This window comes from Pavona decussata, unplaced genomic scaffold (genome assembly GCF_977016875.1).
Source record: "Pavona decussata unplaced genomic scaffold, jaPavDecu1.1 SCAFFOLD_6, whole genome shotgun sequence".
Lineage (NCBI taxonomy): Eukaryota > Metazoa > Cnidaria > Anthozoa > Scleractinia > Agariciidae > Pavona > Pavona decussata.
In genome coordinates, this window is record NW_028145430.1 from 5,740,778 (window position 1) to 5,753,883 (window position 13,106).

Genomic DNA, 13,106 nt, shown 5'->3' on the forward strand with positions numbered 1-13,106 from the left:
TTTCAGCATCACGCAGGATTTCCGTCATATCCTGCACGTAAAGCTTTTTGGGTGTTTTTTCACTGTTCACACCCTTGTTGGAACGTGATTTGTACTACAATGATTAGGTATAAAATATGTTCCCTCACTGTCTTGTTCTAACTCCCTGACGAAGTCTGTGCTATCAGACGAAATCGGTATGAGATAATAAAGAAGTTGACAAGATCTGTTGCTGTGTGCTGCCCACTAGAGTTTATTAAAAAAAAAATAAATAAATAAATAAAAAAAATAAAAAAAAATAAAAAAAATAAAAAGTCGGAAGTCGGAAGTCGGAAGTCAGAAGTCGGAAGTCGGAAATCAGAAGTCCGAAGTCCGAAGTCTGAAGTCGGAAGTCGGAAGTCAGAAGTCGGAAGTCGGAAGTCGGAAGTCGGAAGTCGGAAATCGGAAGTCGGAAGTCGGAAGTCAGAATTCGGAAGTCAGAAGTCGGAAATCGGAAGTCGGAAGTCCCTCCTCGGCTTTTGTAGTTTGGTCTTTTCATCATGACTTCTGTACACGTTTCTGCTTTCTTCGTTTATCAACCAATCATATCTCAACTTTTCATTAGTATCATTGTAAATAAGGTAACCATTTATTTCCAATTATTACTTACTTTTTGCTGCCCCTGAAGGTTAGTTTTGTCTAACCGAAATATTCAGTTACCCTGATCAGACTAGTACTTGGTATACACGAAGTACCTTCTGCCTTAGTGTGACTGACGCAGGCCAAGAAAGTGCGCGGGCTCTGGGGACGAGATAGTGTCGGACGGAGTGAGGACGGAGTGAGAATCTTTCGGTAAGTGATCAAATCAAATTTTGTTCGTGTCATAGGATGTAAGACAGCGTTCTGGCTGTTTATACCCAGAAGCGAGCGACTTTATACAACTACCCCGTTGTTTAGCACTTTATGGCTCTGCGGGAAAAGCAGATTTTGGTTACAACCGATTTTAAGTAAGAGCTATTGGAATCTAAAAACAAAATTAGGCGTAATCACGCAACTTTCAGGGATAGATAAGAGCAAAAATATTATAAAAAGCTGTAAAACACACGACAGTGTAATTTTGCTTTCCAATAACCCTTGCTTAGATCTGCTTTTCCCTCATAGTCATGAACCAAAATAATTTGTATATACAAAATAATTTAAGTGGGCATTGTCCTTTAAGTGTACAACCGAACCTGTATTAAGAAGGCATCCTTGGGGAATGGCTAAATGACCGCCTAAATAATTTATACAGTTTGACTGCTCAATACAGGTTTCATAGAATAAACATCAAACACAACAAAAGCAACATTTTCTATAACATTTGATAACTTTCTGTATAGTTCATGCACCAAAGCACTCACAAAGACAAAGGAGAACATATTGGTACAGAAAACGGACTAATAAAACAATAATGCCAAGATGGTACGGTAGTGTCACAGGTCATTAGAAATTCCTGGGAAATTCCATTGCCTGGCATGATATTTGTTACCATATTTGAGTGGTTTCCTTTTACAATGTGACCATTTAAACTTAGTAAAGGGTGACTGTGACCACTTAATAGAGGTGACCATTTAATGCAGGTCAGAATTACAGTGATCAAGGGAAGTAATTTTCAGGATTTCAACAACTAACCACGTAATAGACGGTGACCACTTAATACAGTGTCAACTGTATTATTATAATGACAGAAATTTTTTTATTTGCTTGATGAAACCTTCGTGTTGTTCTCGTATGATAATAATAATAAAAAAATGTTCCCTACTAATTTTTCTATCCCGGGGTTGGCACATACAAAAACGTCACTTCCAGCAGTTGAGAAACAATATTGTGCAAGACGGCAGGCTGGGGATAGTGGGGCTATGATATTAATACAGGATTACTAGTTTCATGGCTTCTGTTTCTCAGTTTTTCATGTGCACAGGAAGAAAACTGGGAGGGCAAAATTATGACTGGGAATGTTGAGTATTCACAATCAAAGTACTGAGGAATAGACAAACCAGAAATTTCAAGTAACAATCATGCATATGTACTGACGTCACGGCTATACCATCCTGCAGTCTCCGATCTTGCACAGTATTGTACTCCACTAGCAGTCAAATTTCATATTTTTATATCCTATAATAACACTGTAAAAAGCCGAAGTTTCTCAAACCATCGCAAGATGTGCAGAACCGATACGCAGTACAGTGAGAAGGTCAGGCACAGTCCTTAATATAATTCATTCAGACTAGGCCTGCCATGGGCTTATTTATATTCACTCAGAGAACTTTTGGCTAGCCCTGACAGTCCATGGACTCATATTTCAACATGTGGTATGAGTATTGTTTGTGTAGAGTTTTTGTGTGCATGCCAAATCTCCCTCCTGCACACCAAAACAGGTCCACTGTAGGTTCTCAAATATAAACACAGCTTTTAATGTGTCAAGTTTCAAGTATAATTTACTTGTAAACAATTATAATTTATTACATAAATATAAACTTTTGATCACAGAATTGATGGATTAGTCTGAATTGTAATGTCTACAAGAAAGTTGATGTTATGGTCCTCTACTCTATTTGTCCTTTTCCACTGGGTCCTCCAATATGTTTCTCTTGAAAGCTTAACTCTTTGCACTTTTTAGTTGTACTTTCTGTTGATCTAAGGAGAAGCACAAGCTGCAACAGAAACTTGTAGTACTTCTCTGTGTTATGTAAAAAATGACAAGGTCAAAGCTGTTCAGAACATCCAGCAAATGTGACCCAGTTTGCAAAATCAGTATAGAGATGACTCACGAAAACAGTGTTAATGTTAAAAAGAAGCATTTCAACACATGGAAACAGTGTTTTTAAAACACTTTTTAACATATGTAAACACCGGGTTAGGATTCAAAATGGGCAACTGAGTGTGTTTCATTTTGCTATTAGTTACGCCTCAATTAAGTGAAGAAACAGCTGCTTTTCAAGGATGCTGTGTGTTTACCCTTACTAAGAACTGTGGCAATGCTGTTGGCTCAATTTTTGTTTAAAATGGTGAAGGGTATTTGTCATCAGAGGTCAGCCCGTGGGTGGGGCATTTGTTATTTTTTCTTACAATGGGGAATTTCACATTTTTTTGCCACTAAAGTCCAGTACCTCTTAGACTATTTGATTTGACATTATAAAGAAAATATACACTGCATATTCTTATCAAAGGATAGTCAGGTATTATTTTCAAAATTATGGACTAGCACATCACCAGCCCAACATAATTTGTACTCCACCTTGCCTGTCATCTCTGCACATTTGCACCGTATAGGCACCATCATCAATCACAAAATAAAGATTGTGTTTAAGATTTTCTTGCTATATAACCTGGGTCAGGATCTATATTTTTCATTTTGTGTGATCAAATTGGACCTGATTGCATGAAATTGACATGCTTTGAAAACAAACTTTTATAACATGTTGAGTGTTTGTTGATAGCAGGAACATTGAGTTGAACTTGACTGAGCATCAAGCTATTTTCTATCCACAGTTCATGACCAGGCTGTAGCAAGATGTACAAGGTGACAAACAGTTTGCCAAGTTTGCTATCAGTGACAAGAAATGGGTTTCAAAGAAGTGCACTTCCTTTGCCAGTACTAAAATATCTGTCACCCTCTCTTGGAAATCTGCATACTTACAAAATGACAAACAAGTACGCATATGTGGTAGAAAGTGCACCATATCACCTTTCAAGTTTGGTCAATATTAATGTATCTACCCGTGCTTCATTTTCCGCTAGCTCCCAGACTGATGTCAAGAAGAAAATTACAAGTTCCAAAACTATCAGTGAACTTCTTGATTTATTTGAAACATCAAAAAACTCACTTGACATAGCAAACAGTGTCACTGTGCTTCACACAACTGCAAAGATTGTTTGGAAAGACGCCATTCAAAGAAATGAACTGCAAAAATACCGGGGATCATCACAGCAAGGATGCAGTGTGTTTAGAGATTTATTGAATCACATAGCTGACAACATTGGAAACATGGATAAGGAACAGAAGGATGACATTGTCTGGGCTCTTGGCAAAATACAGGAAACCAACCATCGCCTACACCAAATGGCCAATAAGTGAAACATCCTTATGCAAAACTTTTCGGACTAAGAGGTATTACATGATATCACTTTTGGCTGGGAATCTTAAAAACAGCTCTATAAATAGTGCATTACCATTTGAGTCCAAAGACATCAAAGTGTCAATAAATGTCATTAGTGATAAAATGTTATGTTTTACTAGATTTTTGTCCTTTTCCCAGCTATTTGTTTAGTTTAGAATGTCATGAAAATTTTATTCAAGTGGAAACTTACTCAACCAGCCAAGTTTTCCTTGATTTTTACAAATAATTTCAAGTCTTTTTGCTAATAAATGTCTAAAGGGGTAGACAATCATAGTAAGTGGAAAACGACAGTTGATGTCAACAGAAAAATCTGGGAGTGTGTGTCAAATAAATGCTATGTAAACAACAGATAACCAGGGAATTAATTTTACAGGTGACATAAAACCACTCTAAGTTCTCCGTCAGAAACATAGTCCTGTAACAGTTTAAATTCTGTAAGATGTGAATTATGGTACCATATTGGCAGAAAGCAACTGGGATGCCCCCAGCATACATCATTTTCATACACTTGAACAGCTTGCCCACAGAGCCAATACAGCATTGAAAGAAAGTACCACCACGCTAACTTGAAGCATTGCTCTCTGCATCTTATCTTATTAGATGTTTTGGTATGTTGTAATGTTGTATATTATTGTGAGTTGCCTGCTCAAATACAAACAAAGAAAAAAATGAACAGTGGCACTACACACCATAACCCTTAATAAGAGCAAAGAAAAAGTGAAATGGGATGAATATGTGTTTCCAAACTGGGCTTTTACTGTTGTATACATAACTGCAAATATTATGGGATGTTTGTGCATTTCCCGATGAATGTTTTGATACTTTTGCGCCTCCTGCCATGTTCGTGTTTACACTCACCTGCATTCTACCTCCACGTGCATCCCACCAGAGTGAGTCAGGTCATATGTCTACTAGTAAATCTTGCTATCTTAAGTTTAGTTTCTCATGTTGTTGCTACCTTGAATTCCTTCTCTTTCAAACAGTTTATCAAGGTAGTTTCTGATCATACAGTATAGGATGCCCAAAAGCAGTATCTCAAAATCAAGCAGCTTTCCGCAAATAAGTTTTACTACAGAGTCTAAAAATTATGAAAACATTTTATTTACAACAAAGACTACTTACAGTTATGCACATTCCACCCAAGGTTTACACATAAATTGGATATTTGTTATATCATCCAAGGAAGAAGAAACTAATTAAAATTAAAAACATGCTTTATACCTTCACAAATTTTACACTTAACATTGCTGCTTTTAATTCATTAACCCCTTATTTTTTCTGTACACGATATTCAACTGATAATAATTTTTAACAAAAAAATGAATCTAATAGAGAACTGTCTAGTATTCTCCATAACTTCCAGAAGTGAAGAACAGACCATAATTTCGTGCCATTTTCTTGATTGTATCAGGCATAGGAGTCTGGTATGTTTTGCAGTATGTTCCTGGGCCTGGGGTTTTCTATTGAAGAAGGCAAAATAATGTCAGGAATCTGATAAGTAAAAATACATATATTCCACAAGTTCCACAAGTACACTGTATTGATGCAGATTGGCACAAGCCAATTGCTTGGGACAAAGAGAAATCTAAGCAGTGTACCAAAAACATTCTTGATCAACAAATGGTGGGAATTCAGGACCCAAGGGCTACTGATAGGAAATCTTGGTGCCAAATCCTGACGCTATTTCAGACCAAAGTATGTAAAATAAAAAGGAAAAAAAATGTCATTTTTTTTCCCAACACCCTTCTTTAGGCCTACTGAACCTTTAAAATTCATACCCATTTTCTGACCTGGTTTCTAGAATCCATACCAGTGCCCATTTCTGAATAAATCCATGCCCATTTCAGATTTTCATTTCTTATATGGGTAGCACCCCCCCCCCCCCAAGGGAATTGGACCCAAGGACCCATGCACTGGATGAATTCTCTAACCACGTGTTTCACAGGACTAGATCAAATTTGTTAGTCACATTAATGTGCATAATTAAATAAATAAATAAATAAACTAAATACAATACATACATGTAAATAAATCTATACAGTAGGTAGATAATCAATAAGGGTGCGTCCCATTGACCCTATTCCAGAAATATAAGAATAAATACAATCATTATGATGACAAGAAAACCCTCATAAGTGGGTTTTGGAGTTACTGGAGTACAAAATTGCCTTAAAATTATCCTGTGTCAGTGAAAGTTTGCAGAAATGTCTTCCCAACTGTACTTAAAGAGAGTAATTTAAATGACCTAAATGTTTTTCACAGAATGATCACGAGTGCTTACCAGGACATGAGGTTGAGCAAATCGTGGAGTTTTTGATTTAAATGGAGAAGTCACATTTGGTCCTTTTGGTAGAATAGCATCCTTTGAAAGTCTGTACTGGCCTGGAGGAGGGCCTTCTCTCTGGGGTAAATGGAAAGAAAACAATCACATCAAATAAATCATTCATTAATAGTCAAGGTAACATCTTGGGATAGGGAGCAAGTTTACTGGTTCCTTTACACTACATGTACATGTAATAGAATAAATGCTTAACATAGTATTGTGAACTATACACTATTTGGGCTGGGTATTATATGTCTGTGATATAGGAGATGTGCATCATAATTGGGCTGTCATTTTCATGTGTGGACAACTCATTATTAAGGCTCGTTTAAATGGTTTCAACATTTGCTTCAACATGTGTTCAACACTTGTTGAACCAAATTAATATGTTGTGGACATTTGAACAGGTCGCTCGTGTAAAAAGATGTTGAAATCTTATTGAAAGTGTGTTGAACCAAATTGAAATAATTTGGTTTAACCATTCATTAAACATCAATCCAACATTTCCTTTGTTCTTGAAAAATTAATGTTAAATGGCATTGAAACCGTTTGAACACTCCGTTCATCCAACATTTGCCCAACATCTGTCAACTTTTGTTGAACCAATGTTGCCCAAATGTGGAACTGTCTAAACAGGCCTTTATGGACATCCTGTTAGACAGGAGCTGAGGTCCCAGTGAATAAGCAATTACTAAAAATAACGTACTCTATGAACTCTTAAACTAATATCTATATCATGGTCAAATATAAATATAGGAATTGTCTGCTGTGGGTGCATAGATTGCAATCAATTTTCTGAAAGACCAAAATGAAAAATGGCCTTTATGAAGACACACATGCATCATTGCTTCGAAAGCCACCAAATAAAAGTTACTTTGCACTTATTAATCCTTCAAAATTTTTGCCAAATTGAGTGTGAGCAGAATTTTGACTTTTATCTAACATTTTGTTTGCACATACATATGTTGATTTCCTAATCTGTTACAAAAGTAAAATGCTCTTCCATCTTCGGTTTAAATTTTATTGTGTTTTCAGTTTCTCAGTTTTCTGGAGTATACATGTATGAAAGTCAGAGCAAATTATATTGTTATATTAGAGCCAACTCTTACAGGTTTGAAGTAAATGGTTGGAAATCTGTGTTCCTGAGATTTGAATGCAGGATGCCTAGAAAAAACAAACAAACAAATGAATTAAAAAAAAGACATTAGCAACAAGAAAAAGAGAACTTTCAAGCTACTTAACACACATATAATTATTAATTAACCACTAGCTGAGTTCAAGTGGGAAACTAATGGAAGTCTTAATCAAGAATAGTGGCAATAAAAAAGCTTATCATAAGTTCTAATCCAGTTGTACCACATTTGGATGAGGATTATCAATGATTCATGTGGCATGGTGGGAAGGGAGAAAAATAAAGACTGGAGGAAGAAGGATTAGAAATGCCTATAATAAATATTGTTGTGACCGTGTAAAGATACTTACTTTGATGGTAGTTTTGGAACATACTTGTATCCAGAATAATATGTACTAGGGCTTATCTGACTGTTTGTAAACTCCTACAACAAAAAAAACATGTTACAGTATGTAATAATATTGTTAGAAAAAGATATACTCTGGACAAGTAATTCAGTTACAAGAAGAGCTGAGAAACAAGGGCATGATAAGCTGGCCTGAGCAGACTGAAATGCAATTTTTCAGCTAAATTGTGGTGAGCATGCAGCCAACCATTTTGATACCCTGTTGTTGACTAGTAAATTATCAAAAATCACCAAGAAATTTCAACACAAAGGACCAAAAAATTAAAGCATAATGTTGAAAAAATTATACTGGATAATGGGTGTGGTAATAAGAGGACAGGAGATTTTAGTGATGTAATTCAACATTTACAATCAAAAAGCACTTTCTTTGAATATATATAATAACCGGTATGAAGTTTGTCTATTTTATTGGTACCAGTGTATTTATTTGAAAAAATAAAATTTCTCAACTACAGATTAAACCATTCAGGTTGAATTTGCTCTTGTTTGAAAATTGTTCAAGCCAGGTGGATTTTTATATTTTTCTTTGTTCCCAATTATTTTAAATAAAGACTGGTCTGAAAACTTTCAAGTAAAAAAACAAACAAATTGTAATCACAATATGTACATCGTAAACAATAAAAATATGTTGCTCATCAAATAATTAACATACTGAGTTTCCTCATAATGAAGCCAGTTCCCCACAAGTTATTAGGACATTAAAGGTCTTTTTGATAAGCAAATTGATAGTGAATTTAAAAAAAAATCTTTCACCCATTCACTTGCAGCCATTTAAATATTTGAAACATAAAAATTGTCAAGCATCGAATGGTATTTTTTGCGTGATATAAAAAATAAAAAGGAAATTGTGGCCAAATTGACTAAAACATGATTTGTAGTCTAGACATTAAACCTTTCTTAATCTTGATTAAGGACAGTTTCAAAGAAATTGGGTTTTTGTTATGTGCACAGCAATGCCAAATTTTTTAAGATAAAAATGAAAAAACAAAAACAAAAAAACAGTAATCAGAACAGCTTTTGGTTTTTTTTTGTGCCCAGTCCTGTCTCTTTGGTTCTAATATTTTTTTCTTGCATCTTAGTCAATGAGCAGACATTTCTTGTAAATTTTTGACAAGAAGTAGTGGTCCAAGGGAAGGCCCTTTTTCATTCATTTTCTAGGGAAAAATCTTTGTTTTTTGCATGTAAGTCTGGCCCAATTCATCTGATTGTTGTCCATTAGGAATTTTACAATAACTGTCCAAATTCCCGCGCGCTGATTGGCTCGTAGCTATTGTCTATAAGAGTACAGACAATAAAAATGACGTCAGATGTAACGCGCGCGCTTTCTCAACGAAAAAAAAAGCCAATTCCGCTCACACTTTTTCCATGTTATTGTAAAAAACAAATCGACGGCAGTTTTCTATGGTCTATACTCTTATAGACCATAAAATGACGCCAAATAATGTCCAAAACTTGGCAGTGAAACCACTCGCCTGCGGCTCGTGGTTCCACTTGAGTTTTGAACATTTTTTGACGTCATTTTATGGTCTATAAGAGTATAGACCATAGAAAACTGCCGTCGATTTGTTAATGATTTGCAAGATCTTAATACTCTTATTCCACTGCACCTACCACCTTGTTAGTAAAACTGATAATGTCCCAAGAAAATTAACATGGCCCTTCATACATACAGGCACTAAAAGGGGTGGCGCAAGACTGAATTGGCTAAGGAAAGTCGAAAAGTGCATTTTTGTTCCACATTATCCCAATTGTCATCATTCAATCTTCATTTATGCTCACAAGATTTGTTGCCAGTTGAATGAGGATTATTGTGATGAACATGTTACCTTGTCAATGTATCCTACAAGAGCTGTGGGGGTGTGGTATCTGTCACAGGCCTTGAAGCTGTATGTCACTTTTTGTTTGTCCAGCTGATCAACACATGTAGCGTGCTTGTATAACCCCGGCATTAGGTGAGAACCTTTCCTAGATGGATCTGCGTCTCTCTTCCTTCCTGCATTCTTAAAGCCATATGTGGGTCTTACTGGGTTTGTTTGTAACTCCTCAACAAAGTCTTTGAGGTCATATGTCCCTGGAACTGGTGTGTCCTGTTGCCGCAAAAGTAAAGGAAATATATCCTGAATTACAAAGCGCAACGTCCAATAAATACAAGTTTTATTGAAATATTTACCAGAAACAACATTTGTGATTAGAAAGTTTAAAATATATTAACAAAATTTGTAGGTCATAATAAATCAGTGCATAGTAGTGCATGTTTGTATAATAATTTATTCAAATCAATTGATGTTTCTGTGCCACTCCTTTTGGTGATTTTTAACGAACCCCTAGAACCAAAGGATGTCATTTTTATTGAGAACTTTCCACTTTCTCATGAGTATCCTGTAGCTCAGTGGTAGAGCATCCAAACTAGTAATTGGAGGGTCTAAGGTTCAACTCCTGATAGGAGCACGCGGATGTTTTTTTCCGAGTATGGCTGTGTCACTTACTGAATAAATACATCTTTCTCATTTATTCACCAGGCTTAAAATATTCCATCACATTTATTCCATAATTTGCACATATGCCACACATGACTTTCCAATCCTAGCAGTATGCAGGATGTTTGTCCCATGAACCTAACGGTAATTTAATGGCCTAATAGCTCCCACGAGTCTCTTGTAGCTCAATGGTAGAGCATCCAAACTAGTAGTCGGAAGGTCTTGGGTTCGACTCCTGGCCTCAGTTCAGGAGCCTTGTCATTGGAACTTTTGTACATACAGTGTATCAATATCAGAGCATGCCATAAGTTATTGTTTTTCTGTTATTTTATTTTCTTGTACTAACCTTTTCACTGGAAATTGTCAAACCAAATTTTAGAATAAAAATTATTACAGTTTCTTGTACATTAACATTAGGATTGTGATTACCCAGGTTTCATGTTGTAGTCAAAATTTTGTCCATCATGGTTGAGGTAAAATATCCATCTGCTGAATATTATTCTTTCACGATACATATTAAAAGTAGCCTGCGTAGCAGTCGTTTCCGTTTCCTTTAAGCCAAGCGGGGCAAGTGCGCGAGGGCATTGGGCAAAATACTTTTTTTTTGCTCTTTTTTGCCCAATGCCCCCGCGTGTCTTTCGTGCTTGCCCCACTTGGCTTAAAGGAAACGGAAACAACTGCTACGCAGGCTATATAATTTAAAAGTTATGTTTCTATTTCTGATTCTTTTACACAAGTTACTTTGTATTGAATTAGCATTGAAGACCTACATTTATATACAAACAAGTTCCTGAAGCTTAACTAAAATAAGTTAGGGATTGTTTAATAAAATTATCCTTTTTTTGACAAGCTGATGTTCTTTTTCATCTACATACTACATGTACATTCTTAACAGCAAGCTTATTCTGGGACTCACAGGAAATTTCAGTCACAAATGTTTTTGTGATTTTGGGAAGTTCAAAGTACTACAAGGTCTCAAAGGTTCATTCAAGATCCTTGAAGATCTTTTGCAAGATTATTGAAGATCCTCAAAGATCTTGGTGAGATCTGCAAAGGATCCTTTAGGATCCTTGAAGATCTTTGGCAAGGTTATTGAAGATCCTCAAAGATCTTGAAAAGGTCTGCAAAGGGTCCTTGTAAATCCTTAAAGATCTTTGGCAACATAATTGAAGACCCTCAAAGATCTTGGCAAGTTCTGCAAAGGATCTTTGCAGATCCTCAAAGATCCTGGCATGATCTGCAAAGGATCCTTAAAGATCTTGACAAGATCTTGGCAAGATCGGCAAGGATCCTAAAGGATATCCTCAAAGATCTTGGCAAGAAAGTTGAGGATCCTTAAGAATCTTGGCAAGGATTTTTGAGGATCCTTAAAGATCTTGGCAAGAATATTTAAGGATCTTTAAAGATCCTCAAAAGATTTTCACCAGGGCAGGAGCACTCAAATTTTTTTCCGAGTATGCCTGTGTCACTTAATGAATAATACATCTCTCAACTTTCCAGAATATCTACCTCCTAAACCCAATCATAAATATTCCCATACAAACTCTCATATTTCCACCCTGAGCACAAATATGTTATTGTATGGCATGATGATCATCGCTCACAGCTTGAGCTTGGGCCGCCTGTGATTTTTAAAGACAATTTTTTTCTCTTCAAAGGTTTGTACCGTTTTCCAGAGACAAATTTCCAGAACTTTTCCAGGACTTTCCAGGCCTCAGAAAGCTTTTTCCAGGACCCATAATGCACATTAATATTTAAGCATTTTTACAGTGTGTAAGTTGTTGGACCTTCCTTTCTGGCTGCTCCTCAATGTCTTTCAAGAAAAATGTGAAAATGTTATTGCTTGAGTTTACAGATTTTCAGGATTTTCCAGAACCTCCTACTATTTTCAAGGACTTTCCAGTCCTGGAAAATGCTAGACTGAAATTCAGGTACTTTCCAGGATTTCCAGGACCCGTACGAACCCTGGTCTTAAAGTGTCAAGCGCCTGGATTGGATGCATGCATCCACACTAGTGACACACAACACTTTAACCTGCCTAACCGTTCTTAAAAACACACGCCAGTCTGTTGCATTTCTCTACATCGTGATAATGAGTTTGAAATACATAAGCTTATAACAGCATTTAAACAATCCTACTTCGGCTCTTTCACATAGATCAAATAATTATACATGTAATTATAGTTTTAAATACCTTGAGCGTGCTTCTCCACCATTCCTCTCTATCCGACACGGGTTCTTCATAATAAGGACTTTTACTTCTTCTCCCAGACTGTAAATATTGATTGGCAATAAAGTGAGCTTAAGTTAACTTGTTTTAAGTGGAGAAAATTCGACTTGATTGGTAAGCTTTAAGCTTAATTATAATTTAAATTCCTCCTGTACACACTGACGGAATTCAAAACTTTCCAAACAATAAAGCTCGAAAGTGGAGTCTTGCGAATAAAAATGGAAGATGACTTTAACTTACTAGTGTTGTTAAAGGCGTCCTTAATTGAGAAGGGTATCCAGTAGGAGCAGAAGGTGGTTCTTGTAAATGTATTTGTCCCGCAATGTTCGCTATATTGACCGCCATGTTGTGAAAATGGAAGCTCAATCGTAGGTTGCTAAGACAACCTCATGCCCAGGCTTCGCGCTTTGTGATCGCTTG

General features: G+C 36.2%; 1 protein-coding gene and 1 long non-coding RNA gene across 2 annotated transcripts; one reads left to right on the top strand and one right to left on the bottom strand.

The window, feature by feature from the left end:
* Positions 1-694: 694 nt before the first annotated feature.
* On the top strand, positions 695-4,471 carry LOC146489388 (uncharacterized). Its single transcript, XR_014864507.1, has 2 exons — positions 695-810; positions 3,490-4,471. It is a non-coding gene; the product is annotated as an uncharacterized LOC146489388 (long non-coding RNA).
* A 726-nt stretch (positions 4,472-5,197) lies between these two features.
* LOC146489389 (protein STPG4-like) lies at positions 5,198-13,077 on the bottom strand. The gene is made up of 7 exons (XM_085108651.1): positions 12,927-13,077; positions 12,651-12,728; positions 9,806-10,066; positions 7,924-7,997; positions 7,551-7,605; positions 6,400-6,519; positions 5,198-5,578 (listed from the first exon to the last, which is right to left on the bottom strand). The coding sequence occupies exons 1-7, from the start codon at positions 13,029-13,031 to the stop codon at positions 5,459-5,461; spliced, it is 813 nt and encodes a 270-aa protein (XP_084964777.1). The 5' UTR covers positions 13,032-13,077; the 3' UTR covers positions 5,198-5,458.
* Between the last annotated feature and the right edge of the window lie 29 nt (positions 13,078-13,106).

Excerpts from the sequence above, each read along its gene's own strand:
- LOC146489389 (XM_085108651.1), bottom strand. The coding sequence starts at position 13,031 with ATGGCGGTCAATATAGCGAACATTGCGGGACAAATACATTTACAAGAA. Across the intron at positions 12,729-12,926 it reads GGACGCCTTTAACAACACTA|TCTGGGAGAAGAAGTAAAAG; the intron begins GTAAGTTAAAGT and ends CAATATTTACAG. Across the intron at positions 10,067-12,650 it reads GGTGGAGAAGCACGCTCAAG|GACACACCAGTTCCAGGGAC; the intron begins GTATTTAAAACT and ends TTGCGGCAACAG.